The sequence below is a fragment of the Cololabis saira genome, chromosome 5 (assembly GCF_033807715.1).
Source record: "Cololabis saira isolate AMF1-May2022 chromosome 5, fColSai1.1, whole genome shotgun sequence".
Classification (NCBI taxonomy): Eukaryota; Metazoa; Chordata; class Actinopteri; order Beloniformes; family Belonidae; genus Cololabis; species Cololabis saira.
In genome coordinates this window covers 39,583,291-39,608,384 of record NC_084591.1, presented here as the reverse complement: position 1 = coordinate 39,608,384, position 25,094 = coordinate 39,583,291, and the positions used below count along the sequence as shown (strand labels likewise).

The 25,094-nt window shown below is 37.6% G+C and overlaps 1 protein-coding gene across 18 annotated transcripts in view; it reads left to right on the top strand.

Annotated features, from left to right (window-relative positions):
• Window positions 1-25,094, top strand: part of shank3a (SH3 and multiple ankyrin repeat domains 3a) — a 184,023-nt gene that overhangs the window by 63,017 nt on the left and 95,912 nt on the right. For 15 of the 18 annotated variants that reach the window (XR_009782713.1, XM_061722005.1, XM_061722004.1 and 12 more), the window contains 3 exons: window positions 19,594-19,702; window positions 20,217-20,368; window positions 21,717-21,884. Coding sequence is in view for 16 of the 18 variants with exons in the window: in XM_061722005.1 (XP_061577989.1) it covers window positions 19,594-19,702; window positions 20,217-20,368; window positions 21,717-21,884 (429 nt within the window). In the remaining 2 variants the exon portion in view is untranslated. Of the gene's footprint in view, window positions 1-1,503; window positions 1,642-19,593; window positions 19,703-20,216; window positions 20,369-21,716; window positions 21,885-25,094 lie in introns of those variants that run through there. The other 3 variants (XM_061722007.1, XM_061722009.1, XM_061722011.1) reach the window with 3 other exon arrangements.

The following is a 25,094-nucleotide window of genomic DNA, read 5'->3' as shown; positions in this document are numbered from 1 at the left end:
GTAGGTATGTTCATTATCCAACCTCTGTAGTTGTTGTTATTCAGGGAAGTTTCAGTGTTGTCATCTGCAGCAGCTCTGTAGTTTACTTTTCAAATCCGTTTACTTTGTTTTGTGGTAGTAACACATGAATCTCCTCTCAGGGTTTAACAGTTTTTCCAAATCCTGTTTTTTATATACCGTCACTCTCTTTTGAAGTTGCACTAAGATGCTTTTTCCTTTCATCATGGATCACAAGTACTGTGAGACTCAAAAAACCTTATTTCTTAGTTACTAATAATATTAAGCAATAGAATAAAATAAGATGAAATAAGTATACTGTATGACTTTAATCATTTATGTGGTGAAACTTTAAGTCTGTGAACTTTAACTGGGATATTTTAGACAGTACTTATCATGACTTATGTTTTTGTCTCAGATTAATATTATTGTGCATTATCTACTCATCCATCCTCCACAGACTTGATTTTGCCATATTTCATTGTCTGAATAGATATGGTAATAAAAACAGAATATCCTGTACACCAACTAAGGAATCCTCATTGTAGGTCAGGCCGTATGAATAGATGATTGTTATATAGGATGCTAGAGGCACAATAGAGTACAATAGAGCTCTAATAATCATCAGGCTGCATAAATACCCTGCCCACATGCAGCATATGCAGTGTTGTCCCTCTATACCCTGCAGGCATGTTTGCAGTCAAAGTTTCAAATGGGATTGGTTCCTTTTTTCCATATTTTCCATATTTTTTCGTATTTCGACAGACCTTTTCCACGTCTGAGCTCCAGCTTAGCTCTGGTTTGTTTAGTTGTGTTTCATTCTCGGGCTTTGTTCTCCTGTTGTCTGCCTCGCTGTGTCCCAGTGTCAGTTTGCAAGCACATGACTGGACCTGATTCAGCTTTTTCATTCTCTGGACTCTCTAATTCTGATGACAGCATGCATTCCCCTCATCCTCTCTGAACCCCCCTGCTTACAAATAGAAGCGCACAAAATGACATTCTCGTATGCAAAAAAAAAAAAAAAAAAAAAAACAAGAGAGAGAGAATTTATTTACTGTAATTTCTCAACTGTGATTTAGACATTGTCATCAATCATGCCATAATCTGTAGAGGGTGGAGTTTGTATGCGTAAAATAAAGTTTTAACTTTCATTTGGATCGACTTGTAGTCACTGAGTTATAGTGGCTTTTTTCATAAACTGAGGTCTGCACATACATTCTGTGTTAATATTCCTTTTTTTCCCATTTGTTTGTGAGCAAGTATGTCACAGGTCTGCTGTGATGGACGGGACAATAGGTTGCAAAGATACGCTAACAGTGTGGCCAGCGGCGAGGATGGAGTTGGATGTGGCTGATTGTGCAACAGAATGTGTTGGGGGGTGTGAAACAATAACCCTTTGCTATGCAAGTTTGCGAGTGATGTTTTTGAGTGGTGGCTGTGGCTCTACCCTGCCTAGATCCAGCCTTTAGCCAACCCTTTCAAAAGGTTTTGGATGCTCTGCCAAACCAAACTGTACTTCGTCAAGAGGAATACTTGATATTACACTAACGTAAAAGGTGTCATTGCAGTCGCTTTGAAAAGGATCACTCCGGACGCAGCATGCTGTTACGTTCAGAGAAAGCTTCCAGGAGCCGGGCTGCAGAGGTTAGCCACAAAATACAAGTACAGTGACTCATTAGATCAGAAAAGGATCTACTGTCATGCTGGGGCTGTTTAAGTACCTTTTTGATATCATTCATGTGTGGATGTGGACATTATGGAGTAACTTGTGGTGTAGTAGTTGGGTGTGAAGCTTGTTTGGTTTTAATTTGATTTGTAGATTTTAATATTTTGGCTTCCAGTTTTAAGTCATGGACATGTATACAACAATGCACTAAGTTTACAAGGTTTTATCATAGAAATGAAAATGTTCTTTAACAAAGAAACATGTTATGGTTGCTATATTTCCCCAGTAATAATTCCTCCTGTATGACACACACTTCGTTGTGTGTTTTTGCTTGAGTTTGGTGTTACATGGTATGAAAACATCAGAAGGTCACCTAATAGAATGTCCATCCTTGGGCCAAATGCATGAATGATGACACAAAGCTTTTAAAAGAAAAACTGCTTTGATCAGGTGTGCCTCACCCAGATTTGTTACACCATTGTTAACCAGGATTAAAATAAAAGATTTTCACAAAAATGAATAATAGCCACTTTTGTCTGATTAAATTTGATATGTATTTATTATTTATTTATTATGTATTTATTTTTCTAAGTAAAATTGATTCAAATTGATTTTTTTCAGTTTTTTATAAAATACTATAAAATTTGTTTCCCATTTTTTTCCAAAAATATAGATAAAATAAGTTAAGATAAAATCAAAATAGGGTAAGCTAAGCTTAAATAAGCTAAGCTAAGATAAGCTAAGACAAGATAAGATGGGATAAGATAAGACATCATATACAATACATCACAAGAGACAAAACAAATGCTGAGTAACACTACTTGCAATCACAGTCAAATAACACGTCAGTTGCTCATAGTGAATTATCTGTAATTATGCGCACGTGTGCGTGGTTTTCTGGCTTATTGCTCTGTGGCCCTGCGATGGACAGGAGATCTATATGGGGTATAACCTTCCTCTCGACATCTGCAACCCTAAAAAAGGATGAAGTTATAGAAAATGGATGGATGGATGATAGCAGGTACTGTCCATAGACATTGCCATGATGAGCAACAGCTGTGTGCTGTGTCAGCATTGGAAAACCTTGCTAATGTAGTTTTATGGTGAATGAATGCAGCCAGATGATGGGAGCCTTATGAGCCCCTTTAGAATTTCAAGGTCTGTTTGAAACAATCAGTCAGCATACTACAATTCTTCTGTCCAGATCTGTCTCCCTTTTTATTACCTCCAAAATAGTGATGTGTGACAGACCAGTTAGAGATAAAACTCCCTGAAGTCTCCAGGTGATGCCTGTATTGGTCACTCGCTTGTCGTCAATTTTTTTTTTTTTTAAACCTATGTAGGATTCTTTGGTTTGAACTTGAATAATTAATTGCTTGTGTCACCACTTTTTTTCCATTCCATAATTCATTCTTTCTTTGGGATTACAGAAGTGACAAGAAAAACAAAGTAGATTTAATTTTCTCCACTGATGAGCAACAAGATTGTACTTCCTCTATGAGCATGGCTGCAATGCAAATGGTATCTCCCTATGCAAGCGACTAAATAGCAGTGTCTGCATCCATTCATGACTAAAAATGCAAGTTAAAATCAGGTCCATGCATGCAAGTAAAATTGCATGAGAACTATATGAACACACATCTATGGTCTGGGGATTTGAGTTTATGTGAATCTTGCACCAGTCTGTTTTGTTAAGGTTTAATCTTAATCTTTGCTTTTGGATTACTGTTTTGTGTTAAAATTGATGTACTCTCTATAGTTTTTTTTCTCCGTTTGTGTGTCTGAATTGTCTCCACCTGTTTCTCACCAGCTTGAGTGTAGATGTACATATACTTCTACATATGATGATGTGATTGTTATCTTTCCCTGTCCAGTTTCCCTGTTCTCTTCTGTTCTCTTCTGTTATGCCAGTAAGTTTAGCTTCACTGTGTCATGTCGTATTTCCAGCTCATTTTTAGTTTTGGATGGTTTAGATATTCTGCTGTGAAAGCACTTTTGGTTCATAAAAGACATAGTCCTTTACTCTTGCCTCCTGACCTCAAGCAGTTGGGTCCTTATAAAAACACCATAGTTGACAATCTGTCAAAAAGAATGCACAGGTACATTTCTGCCTTTGTGCATAAACGCAGCAACACCCATGGAAGTAGATGCAAATGCTCATATATCTAGACCATGGTTTGTGACTGCGGTGTCAGCTGTTCTCAGATAGTTGGGTCTGGATAATTCACATGGAAAACTAGATTTAGCCCCCTAACAAAGCAGTGAAAGAACGATCTACTTTAAATGATCCCAAACAGTAATAGGAACCCCAAAACGACAAGTTATTTAGCATTCATATTATGATTATGATCATAATGGTATTGTTTGTCATATTAAACAAGAAAGTTATTAGAACAGATTGGGATTTTATGTTTTTGTTACCATAGTAACAGCAGACCAGCACTGTCCTTGAATGTAGGATTTTTCAGCACTCATGAATTATGAATAATAAAGTCTGTTTAGTGTGTGTCTGTGTGTGTGTGTGTGTGTGTGTGTGTGTGTGTGTGTGTGTGTGTGTGTGTGTGTGTGTGTGTGTGTGTGTGTGTGTGTGTGCGTGTGTGCGTGTGTGTGTGCGTGTGTGTTTGTTAGTGTAAATGAATCCAATACCTTTTATCCATAGGCCACAAGAGCTTTTATTTAATTATTTTTATTTCTACATACAAAATTCTTCTTATCATGTGCAATATTATCCAATATTTCATGCAAAACCTCTGCTTACAACACATTTCTTTATATGCTCTACTTCACGCATAGGTTTATTAGGATTTTGATGATTATTATTATCATCATCTAATTAAATCTTTGTGTGAATTATACGTACGCATGTATGTGTGTGTGTGTGTGTGTGTGTGTGTGTGTGTGTGTGTGTGTGTGTGTGTGTGTGTGTATATATGAGTATATACAGTATAGAGTGAAAAACAAAAATAATCAATAAATCAATAAATAATAAAAAAAAAAAGAAAGAAACAAACTGTATGACCAGTCACTGTCTGTGTTGTGCAGCAGCTAAGTGTCTACAAGGAGTTTAAACACCCAAAATCTAAAAGGTTAATTCAAATGTTTCTTTAAATTGCACTGGGAATAGGAAATAAGTATGTTCTTATCTATGTAATCTATATATCTAAAACGTTGGTCATTTTGAAGAGGTCTTTTAGCTTCCAGTAGGAATTTACATTCACCGGCATAGATAGTCCTCACTCATATGGACTTTTCAACCCACCTCAGTGCCACTGATTTGTTGCCTATTCAGGTAGTCATTGTGTGACAGTTTTTATTGTAAAAAAAAAATCTGATGCTTGTCACACCACACAGCCTACATCTCTCTCAAAAAATTGTTTAATATGATTATCTTAGAACCATGCATGGGGTTTGATGCTCCTACTGAAACATTGGATTCTGTTAGAGTGATGTCAATTTCCTTAATTTCAAGAGACAATAAAAATCTCACGCATGAATCGTTCAAAATATAGTTGGGAATAATTGTTGTAAACACTGTTAGAAAAACTGAACAATTAAGCATTCAAGCTTCAAACATGACATAATACTCATAAAGCACTTTAATAAAATTACAGAATAAGACATAGAGAAGAAAACGGTTTAATTATGTCCGGGAGTATGATATTTTCTTGTAATTAAATTCAATTAAATACACTCTATTAATCCCAAATAAAAAAAAGTATAGTTTCCCTTCTGAATCAGCCATTATATATATATATATATACAGTGTATATATATACAGTGTATATATATATATATATATATATATATATATATATATATATATATATATATATATATATATATATATATATATATATATATATATATATATATATATATATATATATATATATATATATATATATACACTGTATATATATATATATATATATATATGTATAATAAGTAGAAAAATCTGCCAGTGGAACAAGATTTTTTTGCTTGTAATGAGAAAATAAATCTTGTCCCACTGGCACATTTTTCTACTTATTTCAAGTGAAAATTGACTTGAAACAGGTGAAAATTGTCAAATAAGTTATTTTTCTGCTGTTATTTTTCTGGTGATGACTCTAAATGTTGAAATAGCAGTAAAACCACATTCATTGATGAAATGACATAAGGGATGGAAAAGGGGGATGGCAGTTTTACAGGGGGGATGATTTTGACAATTTTTATTTCAGGAGGGATGCCATCCCCCCTCATCCCCCCTCAACTCGAGTACTGGTTATTTCCCTCTCAAGACGTCAATTTGAAAGAGAGCTCAACTTTTCGTTGACATGAAAGAAGTCCTTCTGCCTCCTACCACCAGGGGGCAGCAGTTATGTAGAGGTGAGAGCTCCTGATCCCCTCAGGGTGGTGAGCCAAGGAGAAAGTTTAAATCAGAAGGAGAGGAAGCAGACCTTCTGTGAACACCATCTTTAGATTCCTGCAAAAAGATAATGACCTCGGTTGGTCAGAGAGGAAGCACTGGCTGTGTCACAGAGGAGGACTTTGACCCTATTGTGTGTCTAGAAGAGGGTAGGACTGGAGAGGATGAGAGTGGTGGTGGGGGGGGGGGGGGGGGGGGGGTTGTCAGGCGAGCTGTAAAGACTGAATGCTGCAGATAGAAGTATGGAAGTGTGACAGAAGCAGGAATGAGGATATTTGTGGAATATATAACTCTGATCTTTGCTTCTGTAGAACCCTCTTCTGCTGAGCCTGTCAACAGTTTTCATCGCAGATGTCATTAATCTGCAGAGGAATTTTGCCATCGACATGAACAGCCAGGAGTTCCTTGATTTTCGTTTTTATTGATGTTTTCCAAATTGGCTGCATTCCTGCATGAATGTTCTGGTGTATTTTGAGACAGCAACAGTTTGCACAGTGATAATATCACCATTTACGATGCTGCACCATTGGATCCCAACATGTTCCACTGTCTTCCTGGAAGACACAAAAATCTGATTAAAACACTGTGCTTAATTATTATTAACCACTGGTGGTTATTAAACCCTTTCACCAACTTACACTTTATTATTTTGAAATGAAAGCAATCCAGAAATGTTGAAGGAAGCACGGCAGGGGCTTTAGACTTGAGAGTGAGTGAAAGCTGACCAGAAGTTATGTTGGATTTTGTGCACAAATCCATCGTTCAAGTCGGCTTTTCTCCAGACGTCCCAGACATTTTTTTTCTTCTCTCAGCCGCAGGAATTCTTGCTCCCCATAAACCCAGTAATCCCTCTTGACCTCCTTGCTACCACCCTCTTCCCCTGTAATGCCAGTCAGACCTCCCTGTCTTTTATCTTTCTTCCTTTTTAGCCTCCTTTGTCAACTCCAGCCTCTATGTAGCGTACTGAAGACCCTACAGATACACAGATGCTACTGTATCATGGTTAAAATACAATACAGTCTATGACTTAAGCCTGCTAAATAAGAACGCAAATGGATGAGGGAATTATTTTGAGATCAGTGAGGATTTACACAATATTTAATTAATATCATTCACCCCCAGCTGGAGGGGAGGGTCTGTTACATGTCTTTGTCTGTATATCGACTGCGACGTTGTGAATTTGACAAAGTTATGATAAATCACTGACATTGTACTTACCCTTTAACGTTTTTTTTTTTGTTGTTATGATTATCAATATTATTACATGATGCTTGACATGACAGCATGCGCACAATCTAGGAAAACGAATAAAGGCACTGGAGGAGCTCTGTTTTTGTTACACAGTAATACTTTCATCCTTTACGTTCCTTGACGTGACCCCATTTACTTCCCTTTCCGATGCTTGTCATTGTATTGCAAATTTAATGGGAACGTGTTTCTAGACCACCACACTCGGAAATAAAATCATAAATTATAGAATAAACTGACAAATAAAGCTAACTAAACCATTTGATCCCCCCCCCTTCTCTCCAAGTAGTAAATGTTCATAAAAGGAGCTCATATCTTACATTGAACCTGAGTCAAATGGAAAACGTGGGGGATCTTTGCATACTTCATTACAGTGTTTGCTTTGTAGTTTTGCCAAAAAGGTGAGGTGCGTTTTATTTTCCACAGCTACTCGATTAGTACCTGGAATAAATGAGTCAATATTTATACCAAATGATGACAGAATCCATTTTCTTCTGAAACATAAACACAAAAAAAATAATGAAAAAGCAGTTAGCGTAACGAATGCAGATGAGTATATGATGAAGTCTATGAGAATACTGATTGAAATCCTGGAAGTATCTAATGAAGAGCTGTTTTTCGCTCACCTTGGGTGTCTGATTAAAATGCATATTCTTGCAGCAAGACAGCCTGTCCCGGCGCCTCTTAGAAACAGAGGTCAAGGCTTTCCTGAGCGTGCTCCAGACTTTATACAAGTGACCGTCAACAACAATAGATAGAGAGAATGAAAACACTGCGCCAGATAAGGTTTGTAGTCGCTGATGTGACTACACTCAAGAACAAAAAGGGAGTTTTCTCTTCAACGTACAACCGATGTCTCACTTTCACAAATGAAAAATAGCTGCATTTTATTTTACTTTTATGTTTGTTTGTTTTTTTTTAAATTAACGTGTATAAGTATTTAATTTCTGAGAGTTATTTTAAAGCTATTTTCAAGTTCAATTAGGAGGAAATGATCAAATGAAACCATGCAATTTTCAGTTTCTTTGGTGATCTATTTATCTCATCCCCTCTGTTGGCTGTGATTTATCAGTCGTGTACGTTTCCGGCACCAGTGTCAGTCAGGATGAGTAAATACGACAGTTCCATTTTGATAAAGTATACTTAATGAATTTGAGACACACGTGGGTCAGTTGTGTGGAAGTCACACCTAGAACAGTCATCATTTTTCACTCTGCTCTGTGGCCCAGCCACGAGGAATTAGTCTGTAAAATGGCAATTTTGACAGCACAGTGCTGCAGGTCTTCTGAGTAACTTGTGGTGTATGCAAGGGCGAAACTTTAGTTTCAGAGGTGGGGGGGACACAAGTAGGAACGGCAAATTTGTGCGTGTAGCTGTAGCGTGGATGTGCAGTGTGGCTTTGTATGTGTGTGTGTGTGAATGCGAATGTAAAAGACAGGAGATTGTTTTATTTTATTTTATTATTTTCCCCAAAATCCCTCACATAATGTGTTTTGGTTTCTTTTTTTTAAACTGTTTTTGCTTTATATCAGCATCGTTTAAGTTATTAATATAACGTGAATCTATTTATTTATTTTGGCGTTATATTTTGTATTTTCATTACTTTCATTGTCAGAAATTTTATTTTCTCACCCACTCACTCACTATTTTTATATTTAACATCTTAGCTAACTAGCGACAATAGTGTATAAAGTAACATTGAGTAATATTTGACTACTCATCTCTGGACAGCCTACCTGCAACACAGCAGAGCTGCTGCTTTTTTTGTCCCGCTGCAAAAAATGATTTTAAATTGAACTGCCGGTTCCTCTTCATTTGTGCTGCTGTCGCGTCCTGGCTTCCTGTCTGTGAAGGCTGATTTATGGTTCTGCGTTAAATCAACGCAGATCCTACGCCGTAGGGTACGTGGCGACGCGCACTGTGCGTTGCGCATCGCCGCGTACCCTACGCCGTATGTTCTGCGTCGATTTAACGCAGAACCATAAATCAGCCTTGAGCAGCACCGAGGAGGGAGGGGGAGCGTGGATGCCGGGCCGTCTTCGCACAGGGTGTTTTGATGATTTGCAAACACAGGCTGAGCCACCGTTCGTTTTTAAACTATAAAAAGTGGGGGGGACAAAAACATGATTTTGAAAAGGGGGGGGGGGACATGTCCCCCCTGTCCCCAGTGGAAATTGCGCCCATGGGTGTATGGCACATAAAAGCACTATGTACTGGTCTTCAGTGAAATTCTTCAGCTGTAACTATTCTCTTATGCTCACAATATACGGTCAGCAGTGTTGCTAGTGTTAAAAAACATCCCTTTTCGTGCCCGAGCGACGCCTACGACCTATCTCACCCTGATATCTAACAGTCCTCAGAGCATCCCTGTGACCCACTGCACTGGCTCGGTGCTGACGGCATACACAGCTGTGATAGTTTAGAGCATTTGTGTATTTTATGGGCCTACTCACATTAGGGCAGTATGTGATCCTCCTGAATTGACATCTCGTTTGTGAACAGTGTAATTAGTATTCATGCATGGCAAAAGCATACTGTGGGCCAGCTGTGAGGAGCTGGGGGCTTTGTAGCAATAATGAGGGTAAATGTGGGGGTAGCAATGATGTCTGACACACATAGGTGAATCCATTTTGTGATACTATACTTTGAGGTCGGGAGGTATTTGGACACAGACGCATGGTCTGTTATTTTAGCTGTTTACCAAGCCATTCTCTTTTTTATAGCTGTTTAATGACTATGGGCATGTGTTCCAGAGTTTTCGCTATAATTTGAACATTAAAGGAAGACGTGCAGGAATTACATATCTTCGGTAGGAGAGATTTTACACACAGGGGTTCAAATGTATTTGGATTAACTGACACAATCAGTAAGATCGGCTGGCAAGCTGTTACGTATTTTAGCACAAGTAATCACAGACTTCTGTGTAGTTAATTTGCAATTGATCTAAAATGTATTTCATTTTGTAATCTCTTGAAATTTTACTCAGTTAAACGTTCTTAAATGTCATCCTTGATTTCATTCTCATTGACATCAGGATGAGGGAGTAACATCTACTGATAGTAGTATACAGATTCCCTCTCAGTGTGATTATGATCACTTTGTCTTTCCTCCTTTCTTTACCCTAGGTAATAAAAAGAATGACAAATTACCTGAATTTCATGGGTTATACAAAGCTTTTTAAAATAGGGATTTAGTTGCACTTTCCCACGTGAACATGCATGTCTGAGAAATAAGGCAATTCCCAATTATATGTGTACACACATGAAAGTACAGTAATTGGAAATGGGTAACTGAGTAATGAAACACAGCAGGTCTTAATGTAGCTACAAAGAGAGGTAACTTATTTACCCAGATTCAGTCAGTCATGGTTTATATGGGCAGATGATAGCTTTTATTGACATGACATACATTCTTTTCAGTGTCAATCTATTAATGTAATTACATAATTTATAATTCATTTATACATTTTAAATTAAAGTGAAATTCTGCTAATATATTTCGTTGAAGTCAGCTTTGACAGCCCTGTGTAAAATAAATATTCAGTAGTCTGCCGAGCATACTTTGCAAGCAATGACCACATGAATCGTGGAGCCCACGGACATCACGTTAAAATGTCTTTCCTCATTTGTGATCAATTACCAGGTGTTTTCAGATGCTGTCTTAACTTACTGCTTTTTAATTTTGTCTTAGACAAGGCAAATGCAGCTCGGTTGTTGTTGTCCATCTGAGCTGCCAAGCATTGTCCAATCAAGTTTGTTAGATTTGGCTGAAGCTAGGTACGGGGTATCACTATATACCACCTACGTTCTCTGTCTTCTATTACGTCACTGAAAAATACCTGTGGCTGTCTCTGGAAGCAGAGCATGTCAGCACTATCGTAATACTTTCCTGTTTCACAGTTGAGGTTGTCTGATTTGGATAACAAGGCGATCTAAGCCTCTATTGCTCTTCCTGTCTGCCCTGGTACATGTTTGTCTTAGGCCCCGTTTACACGGAGCAAAAACGAAGGCGTTTTCATGCGTTTTGGCCGTTCGTTTACACGAAAACGCAGCTCAAAGCCCCCAAAAACAATCATTTCTGAAAACTCCGGCCAAAGTGGAGATTTTCAAAAAGTCAGTTTTCACGTTTGCGTCTAAGCAGAGAAAAACGGAGGAAAACGGAGGAAAACAGAGGAAAACGGAGATTTAAGCTTCAGAACGTCACATTATGCACCAGAAACTCACCAGCGTCATATGTGCGACCTGTGTTTACAATTAGTTTGGCCACCGTCAATATTTTCTTGTATTTTACCTGTTTTATATTCTAAAGTCACACTTAAAAGTAACCCCCCCCCGCCACCCCCCACGTTTTCATGCGGGTCCGTGTAAACGAGGATATTTTTGAAAACGTAGAGGGGAAAATATCCGTTTTTGTAAATACCCGGCTACGTGTAAACGTGGCCTTACTTTCATTTGACTTTAAAATGTTTGTGTAACCAAGACTTTCTGGATGGTTTTCAGATCGTAGTAAATCCTCCTAAATTAATCATTTTAGATTGTTCTTGATAAAGTGTTTTTGCCTCCTTGTTAGGAGCAAGTGGGAAAAATCCTTTTTTAGAAAGGAGGCAAAGGTTAACAGGGAAAACCTTTAGGGACTTTATTTTCCAGTCCTGTAGAATCCTCCTCAGTAAGAGAGATCTCCAAGGCCAACAAATGCTCATCTTATCCCCTCATCCACTCTCATGTTATTTACCTACACACATTTTTACCTTTAACTTGGAGTGAAACTCCCATATACCGGTACCTGTTTGTATTTGCCCAATTTCACCCTAAGCTAATCCATCCATCCATCCATCCATCCATCCATCCATCCATCCATCCATCCATCCATCCATCCATCCATCCATCCATCCATCCATCCATCCATCCATCCATCCATCCATCCATCCATCCATCCATCCATCCATCCATCCATCCATCCATCCATCCATCCATCCATCCATCCATCCATCCATCCAGGTAAAGAAACATAGTCACTTTGCAAATTGCTTGACTTTCCATATACTGGGCTACATATTTTGACAGATACAAGATGCAAATCAGAACAACATTAATAATGTTAAGCTACCTTTAAAGGAGATATGAAACACCTTTCACAAGTTGACAGAATTCGCTGAGTCTTATTCAAATTTCTCTGACATGCTTTGGTCAAACTACTGCAGAGATATAGAAAAAAATGCTCTATTTTCAAAATCTCCACTAATCTGTTTGTAGCAACCCATTTTAGTGGTTGAAATGAAGCATTGGACTCAATACACACCCCTCTTCTGTGGAGAGTGCCTCTTTTGAAGAGGATGTTACAGCATTGCACAACCCTATTCCAAGGTTCAGCCAGTACAGCATGATGAAGTTTGGCGGAGATAGAGCTGTGGAGAATTAATAATTCTACTCTGATATGGGTCTGTACAGTACCCTGCAAATCTAAACTACTCATTTAATGAGATGTTTTGGAAGCAATACACAGTGAACACTGCAAAAACTAATTTTTAAGAAAGTAAAAAAAAAAAACTCTTGTTTCTAGAAAGTTAGTCTCACTTTTTGTTTAGTAGCCAGATTATTTTCTTAGTTTTAAGAGTTCTTGTCAAGAATATGTTTCTGACCCAATTGACGGTTATTTTGCTCAATATAAGACGATTTGACTAGATTGAAGAATATTAGACTTATTTCTAGAATGGCCGTTTTTGCAGAGAAAGGCTTGTGTTATATTGATGTTTTTGAGTTGGTATTAATTCAAACACCGAAATATATGCTTTTAAGCAAAGTAAATTTATTTATTCCTATCATGTCTTTTGTAACCATATAACAATTAATTTAAGAAGGGATTAGATGGGATTAGATGCAATGTGTTTATCAAATTATTTTTCAGAAATTCCAAGCGGGTAAAAGTTTATGAATTTCTGGAAATAATATATAGAAAATAGATTTCTATCAAAGGCACTGCAAGTCAAACTGCAAGGATGAAAAGTACTTTATATAGAAAGCAGAAAATGACAAATTGTTTCAAGCATCAAACTACAGGAGACTTCCTTTGTTTGAAAAGTTTGTAAATTAGCCTAGATACATACAAATGTGTATGTCTTTCTTGTTTTCCACTGAGACGAGATGGTATTTCTCATTGTTCCCTTCTTCTCTTTTTTCTGTTTTTTGTTTGTGTTCCTTCCTGCTTTTCCCTCCATAAATCAGCACAAGGCTAATCCATTATTGAAGAAAAACGACAACTTTTCAAACTTTGTGCAAAGGTTCAGGGAGAAGCCGGACAATTATTGCCATTGAATAGGACTTATTCGTACAGCCTGCAAATTGTGAGACAGAAAAATACACTACGTTTCACAATTTGGCTCTGAAGCCTCAAGCTATACCATCTATTTGGGCTTTGTGTACATGTAATTTTATGTTGTGCCCTTCAGAGTATTATAGTATTTCAGTGAGGTTTCAGTTTCAGTTTCAGTGAGATTTGTTGTGCCAAAGCACCTAGAAAAATGTGTTAGATTCAAGAGTCTGTATTCTTTGAAGTCCCAAGCTGTATGTTGTGACTGCTCTTTTAAAGCCATAGAAAAGTGCACCTTTGGAACAATGGAGGCAAAACCAAAGATGAATGCTGAAAACTGACAGATACGCCCCCATGAAAACTGGAAGTACAAAAACAGTTCCTGCACTGACCAGTAGGGTAAGTCAATGCTCATGGATTTTGTGTCTGACAGGGTCTTGACTAGGCAGCAGTCACCCAAACAGCACATTAAAAGGGAAGGTCCCATTGTAAGCGTTCCCCGGTGGCTCTGCAGCTCCTCTGGCATGACTCAGCTAAATTAGCCAGAAGCTACGATGGATCATTTAAGGACTCTTCCAATTCTGCACCCCCTGATGTTGGTAGGCTTGTCTCACTCTCCAGCCACAGAGTGTTCCAGGAGAGTTTCTGCAAGTACTTGTTTCAGGTCTTGTTTGGGACATCGTTTTGGCAACAAAAACCAACGCTTATTCTGCCCATTTACAACATGGCGTTGCACAGTATGAGGAAAAAAGAGGCTTCAAAAGCCCTTGTGGGAAAACCTGTGGGTGGCATGGTTGACATGGCATGGTGACAGGCAGTGGGTGACATCACAGGCAGTTGGTCCAGGTCGTCTTACTGTCTATGTTTCTTTCTTATTTATGAAACTTTATAAGATCTGCGCTGCTAAATGAGTTCCAACATGTAAATAAGCGCATTTTTGAGTTCATTAACAATTATTAAGCGATTGCAAGTACAGAGGAAGACTAGTTGAGTATGTGAAAAGACAACTGGTCTTCTATTATGACACCCACGTCTCTTACAATCTATGTTGGAAAGATAGCTAAAGACATGCTTTTTATGTTAATATTGTATTTAAAATAGACATATTAGCTTTTTTTTTTAAAGATAGGTCTTAAAGAGTTTGAGTAGTAGGTGGTGTTCCCTCATCCATGAGGAAATGTCAGAGTGATATGCTGAAACCATAGGGTCATGTAGTGAGAACGATCGGTACAGTGATACGAGAAGTTGTGTGATTGGATGAACGTAACGAAAGAACTAATGTATATAGCAAAGACAAGTGGTCCCAGTACTGAGCCCTGGGGCACCCCAGTGGTAAGGTAGTGGGATAATTATTTTGGTCCTTGCCATCATACTTTGAAGGACCACTACCTATGTTTCAAATTTCTGACATAAGAAACCTGTTTCCTCAGAGTGTGATAGGATCTCTGTGTTGAGTGAGCTTCATACTCTTACATACAGTCATGTACAAAGGTTATACAAAAGATAAGGCCGGGCCTTAATGCAGTATTTCCAAATCTTGGTGCTCGAGTACCCCCATCCTGCATGTTTAAGCTGTTTCCCTACTTCAACACATCCTGATAGACATGGCTGCATCATTAACAGACTTGTGGAGACTTTGAAGAAGAGCTGATGATGATCACTAATTAGAATAGATTGTTCTGTCGTGATGGAATAAATTAATTGGATTAAATATGAATATAATTTACCTGAAGTGGACCGTCATTGACTGGACTGTATTAGACTTGTCTACTGTGTAAAGTGGTTTCAGATTACTTTTGTTGTTAATTATTGCCGTACAAATGCAGATGATTCATGTTGTTTGTTGTGATATATTACATACTTTCTCATTTTTCTTTAACTGCTTTTAAACGACTGGTATGGTAATGTAGTTTACTTCTTCCCTTAAGTTTCTGCGATGTTTTTTGTTTTTTTACTATCAGATTGTTATGATCAAATGTTGTCTCTATACAGTAACTACAGTAAGTGACCACAAAAAATAGTTAAACAGGTAAAACAGGTAAAATATTAAAAACAGGTTATCTTCTTTCAATGAGGGGAATTCTAGACCTATAAGTATTTTACCTGTTTTGAGCAAAATTATGGAAAAGTTGGTGCATGAACAAATTCAGTCTTATTTTGTGTCAAACATGCTTGCAACAGACTCTCAGCATGCCTACAGAGCTGGCCATTCTACTTCAACCGCTTTAATTCAAATGACTGATGACTGGCTTAAAGCTATGGACAACTCTATGATGGTGGGAGTTGTACTATTAGATTTCAGTGCCGCATTTGATGTTCTTGATAATTCTCTATTGATTGACAAACTTAAATGTTATGGTTTTAGTGACTCTGCTTTAAAGTGGATAAAAAGTTATTTGTCTTTCAGATCACAGAAGGTTTATCTAAATGGCAGTCTGTCCAGTAGCAGACGTTTAGAGTGCGGCGTGCCACAAGGGAGCTGCCTGGGGCCTTTGCTCTTTTCATTATTTACAAATGACCTGTCTAGGGCTACTAAATATGCCACTACAGTACTTTATGCCGATGATTCTACTTTATATTATGCTGCACCGTCATGCAACATACTTAATGATGTCTTGAGTAGAGAGCTAAAAGTGGTGCATGACTGGATAGTATGCAATAGACTTGCCCTTAACATTTCCAAGACCAAATGTATGGTGCTGGGTACAAGGCATAGGCTAGTTAACAGGCCTACGCTTGATTTAAAGTTGAGTAATTCGCCAGTTAAACAAGTTGAAAATACAAAACTCCTTGGAGTGATGATAGACTGTGCTCTGTCTTGGTCAAACCATATTAATTATATTGTGTCAAAAATGGGCAGAGCTATTGGTATAGCCAGGAAATGTGTTGCTTGTGTTGCCCAACCACTTTTATGTCAGATTGTTCAGAGTCTTGCTCTATGTCATCTTGACTATTGTTCCACCGTGTGGTCATCTGCTGCTAGTGGTGACCTGAGGAAGCTCCAGGTTGTCCAGAACAGGGCAGCACGGTTAGTTCTCGGCTGCTCACCTAGGTCTAATGTGAGCCACATGCATGCCAGCCTTTCTTGGTTTACAGTAGATAAAAGGTTGTATTTTAATAAGCTTGTACTGTTCAGGTCAGTCATAATCTGTAAAAGTCCTGTTTTTATTTATAGTCAAATAGTTTATAGCAATACTGTGCATGATCACAACACTAGAGGTTCCAGTAATGGACATCTTGTACTACCAGGTCCAAAGACAAATGCTTTAAAGAGAACTTTCATATATCGATCATTGGCTCTTTGGAATAACCTGCCCCAAAACCTCTGCAATACCCTTTTCAGTAAACTTACTTTTAAAAAGAAGTTAAAATTGTATTTGTCACTGTAAGGTTTTTTTTTGTATTTTGTTTTTGTTTTTTTGTTTACCATGCTTTTTTAACAACTCCCATCATGTAACTTGTTTTTAAATTGTAAGTTTTTTTAGTACTGAATACTGATATTAATTAATGTTGTATTTGTAAATCTATTTTGTATGTCTTTTATGTAGACCCCAGGAAGACTAGCTGGTCGCTACGGCGCCAGCTAATGGGGATCCCTAATAAAATAAAAAAAAATCAAAATAAAAAAAAACCCTGTGATGACAATTACCAGAGTTGTGAGAAAATGTTCAAAAATCAAACAGGCTACTCTCAAGATAAAAACATATTGCAGATTAAATATAACTTCTAATACAGAGAATACAGGTGAGAATGTGGTTTATATTGCTGGGGATTTTGCTGTAGAAAATACGTGTATCAGATCTCTCAATTAAGTTGTCTGTTTATCATAGCTCTGACCATCTTTGGAAATATCCCTTGAGCTAGACTCCCAACTCAAAGGCTGGTAATCAAAGTGTTTGGTATTTTGACAACATTAGAGGCGTAGATAACAGATTAAGTAATTTCCCGAGCAGTGATTGTCCTTTTCATTTTGAAGTTATTTTCCAATTTGTGAGCCAGTTTGTGCGATTGATTGGTATTTCTGTTTGTTCAAGAGTTTAAGACAAGTTGTCTTGTACCTCAGGGGTAGACAGCCAGATACGCCAATCTGCCTATTTTTCCCTTCATGTTAAAATCTGTTAAGGTTATATTGTATAGTATATGTGAGAATGGTAAAGAGAAACAAAACAAGACAAGACCATATTTTATGTTGGATGAGATGTACTGTGATGTCCAACTAGGCAGCTTTGTTCAATACATTATTTTTCTGTTCTTTTTTATATGAATATGTTTTATTATCAACAGTAAATGAGATTTAGGCAATTTTGCATCACTGATTGTACAGTATTTCCTCGTTTAAGAAATTAAATGGTTGTTTGTGTTTTGTCTTCATGTGCATATTTGTCAAAATGTTACAGAAAGGGAAAGACAGCAAGAGTGAGGGAAATATTGAGTTTATTAAGACCTTCACTGAAAAGATGAATTATTAAAAAGGCTTTTTTTTACCAGTCTTTTATCCAACAGGCAATAAAACACACATCAAATCCAGCGATCACTGTCAAATCATCCCAGATCGCATTATCTTGGGTATTATGCAGGATACACAAATGTGCTCATTTACCCACACAGACACACTGAAAAAAACAAGCTCAATGTTCTTCCCACTCATGTGTACATTGGCTAACAGGGTTGTCTTTGTATCCCATCACCATAACAACTGCCTTGAAGCATATCTGGGAAAAAAAAAAAAAAAAAGGAAAAAGCCAAAGTGTATTTCACTCAGTCAGATTGACTCGGAGATGGTGAGTGTAGCAGTCGGCAGATCATCACAGCTTGTCAGGGTGGTGCGTGTGAACAAGAGGCAGGCTTGTACAGGCAAGCGGGCTCCAGATGACTTGGTGAGGAGAGAAGACGGGCTGTGATGTGAAATTTGGCAGAGGCTGGAGAGTGTGATTTTAAAACACTGGGTAGACAGTTTTTGATGCTGCACATGGTGAGTGTCAAAGAGATACTGCATTGTATTTTAATTTCTGCACATGCATATGCACGTTTGATACTTGTTACATTTATTGCTTTTTTAAGTCATGTAAATGTAATTTGCTTTTGTGTCGCTGAAGGCTTTTGCACAAGTGGCTGTTATGTAATGACTAAGGCTGAGAGACCTTGAAAGAATGCAAAAGTAATGAAAGTTCTGGGTGAATCTTATTGTGATTACTCCAGATATGGTTTAATTTTATCTTGAGGGGACATATTGGGCAACAAATTAGGCTATCTTTTAGACTTATTTTGATATTTTATGTGTTGGTTATTACAATATAGTCAATAAATGCCTTCCAGTTTTTCCTTTTTGGCTTTGTAGCAAAGTACTTATTTGATTCATTCTATTTTAATTTATTATGAAGTGCCTTTTTAAATACATCGCTCACTGCTTAAATTTTTATTTGTATTTTAGTTTTTGTAGACATGATGGAATTTCCAAACAGCCGAAAGTAGTTGTCGCAAAGAAAATAATGTATGTGTGTGTGTGTGTGTTCTGCATTAGAAAATGCACTAGATTTGTGTGTAGATATGGGTGTGTTCATCTGTTATGAAACCTTTTTTAAACTTCCATTTAAGACCCAGTGACGTCACGTATACTGTACATGTTATTTCCAGGCACCTTACAACATTAAAGTCATTTACATTTGACTTCAGAATGGGACATAAACGGTAGCATCTCATATTCTTTGTGCTTGTTTCACTGTTACCTCCCTTACCCTGTCTTTTTGGGTCTTTCTTATAATGGCTTATATGTCTTCTGGTCCATTTGCTTGGCATGATAGAACAGAAATAAAACCTTCAAACACAGAAGGAGAGAGCAACGACTCTAGCTTTCATCTCTGGACTGCATTATTAAACATCCCCATCCACATGAGGCTGACATCACCCAATCACAGCTGTCTCTTCCCCTTTTTCCTACTCTCCCTATCCCCTTGTCTCCCTCCATTAGGCAAACCTGAAAAAGTTTATGGATTATGTGCAACAGAGGAACATTGAAAAGCTCTCGAGGTTCCTGGAAAAAGGTCTGGACCCTAACTTCCATGATCCAGACACAGGAGGTGAGTGAGTCGTTGCTAAGCAATATCCTAAGCCTAACTTACTCTAATAAGCTTTGTCCAGTCTTGTTTTGCCATCTCTCTTTCTCGCTTTCTGGCTCTTTCTGTTTGTCTCAACAAATGACCATATATACAGATTTTCTGAAATAGGCCTTCTGCTGGTTAAATATGGAGCTACTGTATTAATCTCCTCATTTATATTCAAATGTTTGTGCAGACATAAAGGAGGTTTCCCTTCTGGGTGGCATGTAGTCTGGCAAGGAGCTACGAAGCATGGGGAGCATGAGAATAGTCTGGTTAAACACCAACAGGAAGCAGCCACTTAGGCAGGCCACAGGGTGACAGTGTCTGCAGTCAAGGGAGTTAACCAACTGCATTGTCATTGAAAGTGCAAACAGAAGTTTTTTTAACTGTAATGTGTAATTTTGTGATGAAATAGTGACATGTTAAAACATGTAATATTTTCTTTCCAAGAACAATGCACAATATCATTCCCGTCATCCTTGGATGTTCACAGAGTGTCCACTAACGCACGCAGCACAGCTGGAAGGATGTGCAGAGCTCATCAAAGTGCTGAGAAGTGGAGGGGCACATCTGGACTTCAGAACAAAGGATGGCATCACTGCCCTGCACAAGGCTGTGCGCAGCAAGAACCACACAGCACTCATTGTGCGTATAATGTTGGAATGTTTGTATGGTTTTCCTTCTATAATGCATAATAATGTCATTCAATAATTCAAAGAATCTGGAAGAATTTCAGTGCTCGAACAACACTGAATCAAGAGTTCTCACTCATCAAATCCGGATATAACCACATGGGCAAGGGATAACTATGGGAAACCATTGTCAAGTATTGCAATATTGACCTATATTTCCAAATGGTACTTACAACTTTACTGTGCCAAAAAAAAGAGTGAGCATGTGTTGATCTTTCACAGAGGCAGCATCAACCTCTTTGATGGTTGTACTGTTGCCCTTAGCAAAGGTCATTTACACTTCTGTGATGGCAGTTTTCATGGAAGGAAGTACATTGAGATTTTAGAGCAACATATACTGCCTTCAAAACCATATATTTTCTGCCCATTTCCATAACACATTTTTGCACACATTACAAATGCATGGTTGAGGAAGATGAGTTTACAGGTATGTTATTGGCCAGCATGCAGTCCTGACCTTCCCCAATCAGAGAATGTGTGGACAAGTTTAAAAATGAAAAATGTGACAATGCTAGCCACATACCCTGGCATACTTTTATAAATTGATTTTTAATTTAAAATGGTTATCACCTCTTAATTGAATTGAAAGCTTTCATCTTCTGTGCTGTCTTAATGCCAGAATGCCTTTCAGGTTTTTCGAGAAGGAAGTACAACAATACGAAGTCTTAAAAATGAAGTTGACAAAAGGGAACATGAAATATCTTGAGTTCATAATTTCTGGAATAAAATAAAGCATCATAGCATTGTTATTTTATTTTTTAATTTCCCATACTCTTCCAACTTTTTCGGATTTGGGGTTTCATTCTGTTTCTGTCATGTGATCCGTTCCCTCTGTTTTCCATCTGAAAAAGATGGAGAAAGGTAATAAGGGCAGGCAGATAACCTCTTAGCAGACCTCTCATGCATGGAGTGCTTGGGGTGCTTGAACAATTATTCAGTATATGGGGCCTAATGTGCCCCCTTTGAATGGGCTGGCATAGCTACTCAATAGTGAAAAAGTTTACATGAGTCATACTGCTGAAGATGCAGAACTGAAACAGAAACATCTTTTCTGCTCAATTCTATCATTTTTAAATGATTCAATGTCTACTAGGTATTCAAATAATATATAACACAGTGTTTACAAAGACCTTATTAATGGGAGTTACATGGGATTTATAACTGACCTCATCATTACTATCGGCATTATTGATTTGTAAAGATTTCTGCTTTTGGCGACCTTCACTTTTTTTCACTATAATAGAGTATAATTTACACTGGTGGCTAAGCATCTTAAAAACTGCATCTTTGTCCCTCCCCAGACACTGCTGGACCTGGGTGCATCACCTGACTATAAAGACAGCAGGGGGTTGACACCTCTGTACCACAGTTCGATGGTAGGAGGAGACCCGTACTGCTGTGAGCTGCTGCTGCATGATCACGCACAGGTCGGCTGTGTGGATGAGAATGGCTGGCAGGAGATACACCAGGTAACGCATGGTCACACAAGCACACACTTGTTTGATCCCTCGTGTGTTTTACCTTTTTCTCCAGCGATAGCATTAATAATGACAGGTTTTAATATTGAGATAAGGGTGATCATACAATTTTGGACAGTTTATTGAGAAATATTTGTTTTGTTGGCTTCAGCTGAACGTATGGAAAGTGCCTCAAATACTAACAAGCAGAAAAGTAACCTTAATAGACGAGTGCTTTGTCTGGCTCTTCTCTGTGTGGCTCATTAATGACTTTCCAAAAAGCAGTGAAAATGTTTTATAACGCATACATGTAGGTGTTCCCGACTTACTTAATGGATGTGGAAATATTTAAATTTTCATAAGCAGGGTGTTCATTCATTACAAATGTGTAGATTTTTTCTTTTTTATTTCAGTGTAAAGTACAAAATTAATGAGAAGATCTCTTTTTTAAAACTTTATCCCCACCACTCTACTCCCCAGAGCTGTCCGTGGTGCTGACGTAAGTTTTTTATTTTAATGATGCACCTAGTAAAGAACACTTTTAAACAAATTGTAAGTCAGAAGAATAATTGAATCTGTTCTCAGAGCTTTGTTTTCCAAATATGTTTTCAAGTAAGAAAAACGTAATTAATGAAATATTGGACAGTGCTATTATTCTGGTTCATGCATGTGTGCGTCTGGACTACTGGATGTTTCCTTTATGCCCTCTTTTGTGTTAAATAACCTGAGAGAACAGTTATTGGGTGTCACAGTTTAGACATACTTGCATTGTGTTTTGTTTTAAGCTGTAGAGTGAAATATAAGCCTTTTTTTATCTCATATGTGTGTCTCATAATATAGCCATCCATCCAACTATTTTTCTGTAGGGGCTTCAGTCCTATTCAGGTTCACAGGGGTGTGCTGGAGCCTGTACTAGCTGTTGTTAGGAAAAGAGACATCCTTCTCACGTCAACAGCTTTCAGAACATAATTTTCATTTACATATTGCTCAAATCCTGTTAAAAACACTTACATATGTCATTTAACTGAGACCATGTCTCAACACTGTCTCTAAGCCACTAAGCCAGTGTTTTCATGTGGAAATAGATCACAGAGATATGATTTTTTTTTTTTAATAAAATCATTTAACTTAAGTTTGATATGCTCTAATTGTAGAAATTGTATTTCTTTTAGTAAAAAGATCTTATATAATGATACATTTGATTTCAATTCAGTACTAAAAAGATCCCTGTCTATTTTATTTATGTAGCTCCTCAGGCTATCACATGGACCAAGACATCATTAAACAATTTCATTTAGGATGAATGAAACGGATCTGCAGATGATATGTTTCAGTGGTGATCAATAACTAAAAATGACTTGCTTCGGAAATTGGGCAGCCTTATATACAACAACAATGTCAGATACTTAGTTTACTTAATCCATTTGGATACAAAATAAAATGAAGGGTCTGTATTTGGACATTTACAGCAGCTAATTATTTTTTATGTGGGTTCACCAGTTATTTTAATATTAAAAGAACAAGTGGTGATTATTTCCATTGGTGGCCAACAAAAACCAATACATGAAATGGATTTACTTTAAAATCCCTCTATGTAGCAAAACCACTTCTGATGACAAGAAGAGTGGGACATAAAATAAAACCTTGTCAAACACTGTGTCAAACACAACAATTGGGACAAAATGGTTTTACTATATGTATCACACCATCCTTACTCATTAGCACATTGTTGTCAGCTGATCTTTTGCCAATATAGCAGATCAATATACTGCCATGGGTTTAGTAAGGCTTTAAATGTGGACATAGGAATTTTACATTCTCTCTTGGATTTTTTTGCAGAACCAACAATTCTTTTGTTTTGTTTTAGGTAGACAAGATTTAAGAAATTGATCTTTCCTGCTAACTTTTGCTGCACCATTATGGATCAACAGGAGCCTGTTTTATTGAATTTATAGGACATCCTGCAGAGAAGGAATTCAAGTAGTCAAATCTTGAAGTATCAAAACCAATTTTTCTGTCTGGGTCTGAGATAGGATTTTCTATTTTTTTTTGCAATACTGTGAAGGTGGAAGAAAGCTGTTCTAGAGACTTGCTTTATGTACAGTTTAAAGGAAAAATGATGATCATTAATAACTCCAAGATTCCTAATTGTATGATGGAAAAGTGATGACATCCACAGTTACTATTTGACTAGTGCATTCCTGAAGTACTTAGGTACAACAACAACAACCCTATACTTAGTCTAGTAGCAGGAGACGAGCTGTCATCTAGGTCTTAAGACATTTTTGCAGTCCAGCTAGCTTATTGATGTCATTTATGGACAGTTACTGCTGAATATCATTTGCACAGCAATGAAAGTTTACACCGTGCTGCTTTATAATAGTACTTCATGTTTGCATAAGTAGTGTAGGTTGAGAATCATTCAGAAGAGACTCATAGTGGAGTCACTCCTCCTCCACATGGACAGGTGGTCTGGGCGTCTGGTTAGGATGGCTCCTGGAGAATTCTTTTGAAAATTAGAGAGGCCTCAGAGCAGACCCAGTACATGCTGGAGAGATTATAGGTCACATCTGGGTCAGAAACCCCTTGGTATTCCCTGGAAGGTTAGAGGAGGTGGGATGGGGAGAGGGAGATCTCGGCCTCTCTGCTTAAGCTTCTGCCCTCGCAACCAAAAGTTGGATAAGTAAAAGTTAAAGGATGGATGGATATGCGCCATTTTAATATCTGGCTACAGTTATGAATTCAAATAGATTGTGCAATGTTGGTTGAGATCAGGTATGATTATTTTGAATTATATGCTATAAAGTAAACTATAGACTAACCCATTTCTTCCTTTCACCTCCTACCTGTCGTTTCTTCCCTTTTCAATGTTTTTTACAGCATTAGCATTCTTGTGTACATCATCTACAATAGGATACACTATCTCAGTGCTGATAACCAACAACAATCCCAGAATCAATTGTGTGCTGCTTCACTGCTGTCACGCACTCTTAGCGAGATTGAACACAGGAGTGAGAGAACAATTGCTGGGGAGAGCTGTTGGCTTCTTTGTCAATGACAAAGGACAAAACCGCAAAGTAGATTTGGCGAAAGAGAGAGAAAGAAGGAAAACTGTGAAAAGATTAAAAATGTATTGCTCACAGTTATTTGAAACAAAGCAAAACAAGTTATGGCTCTAGCAGAATAATTTTACATTTAGCCATAGGTAATACAAGCAAGGCT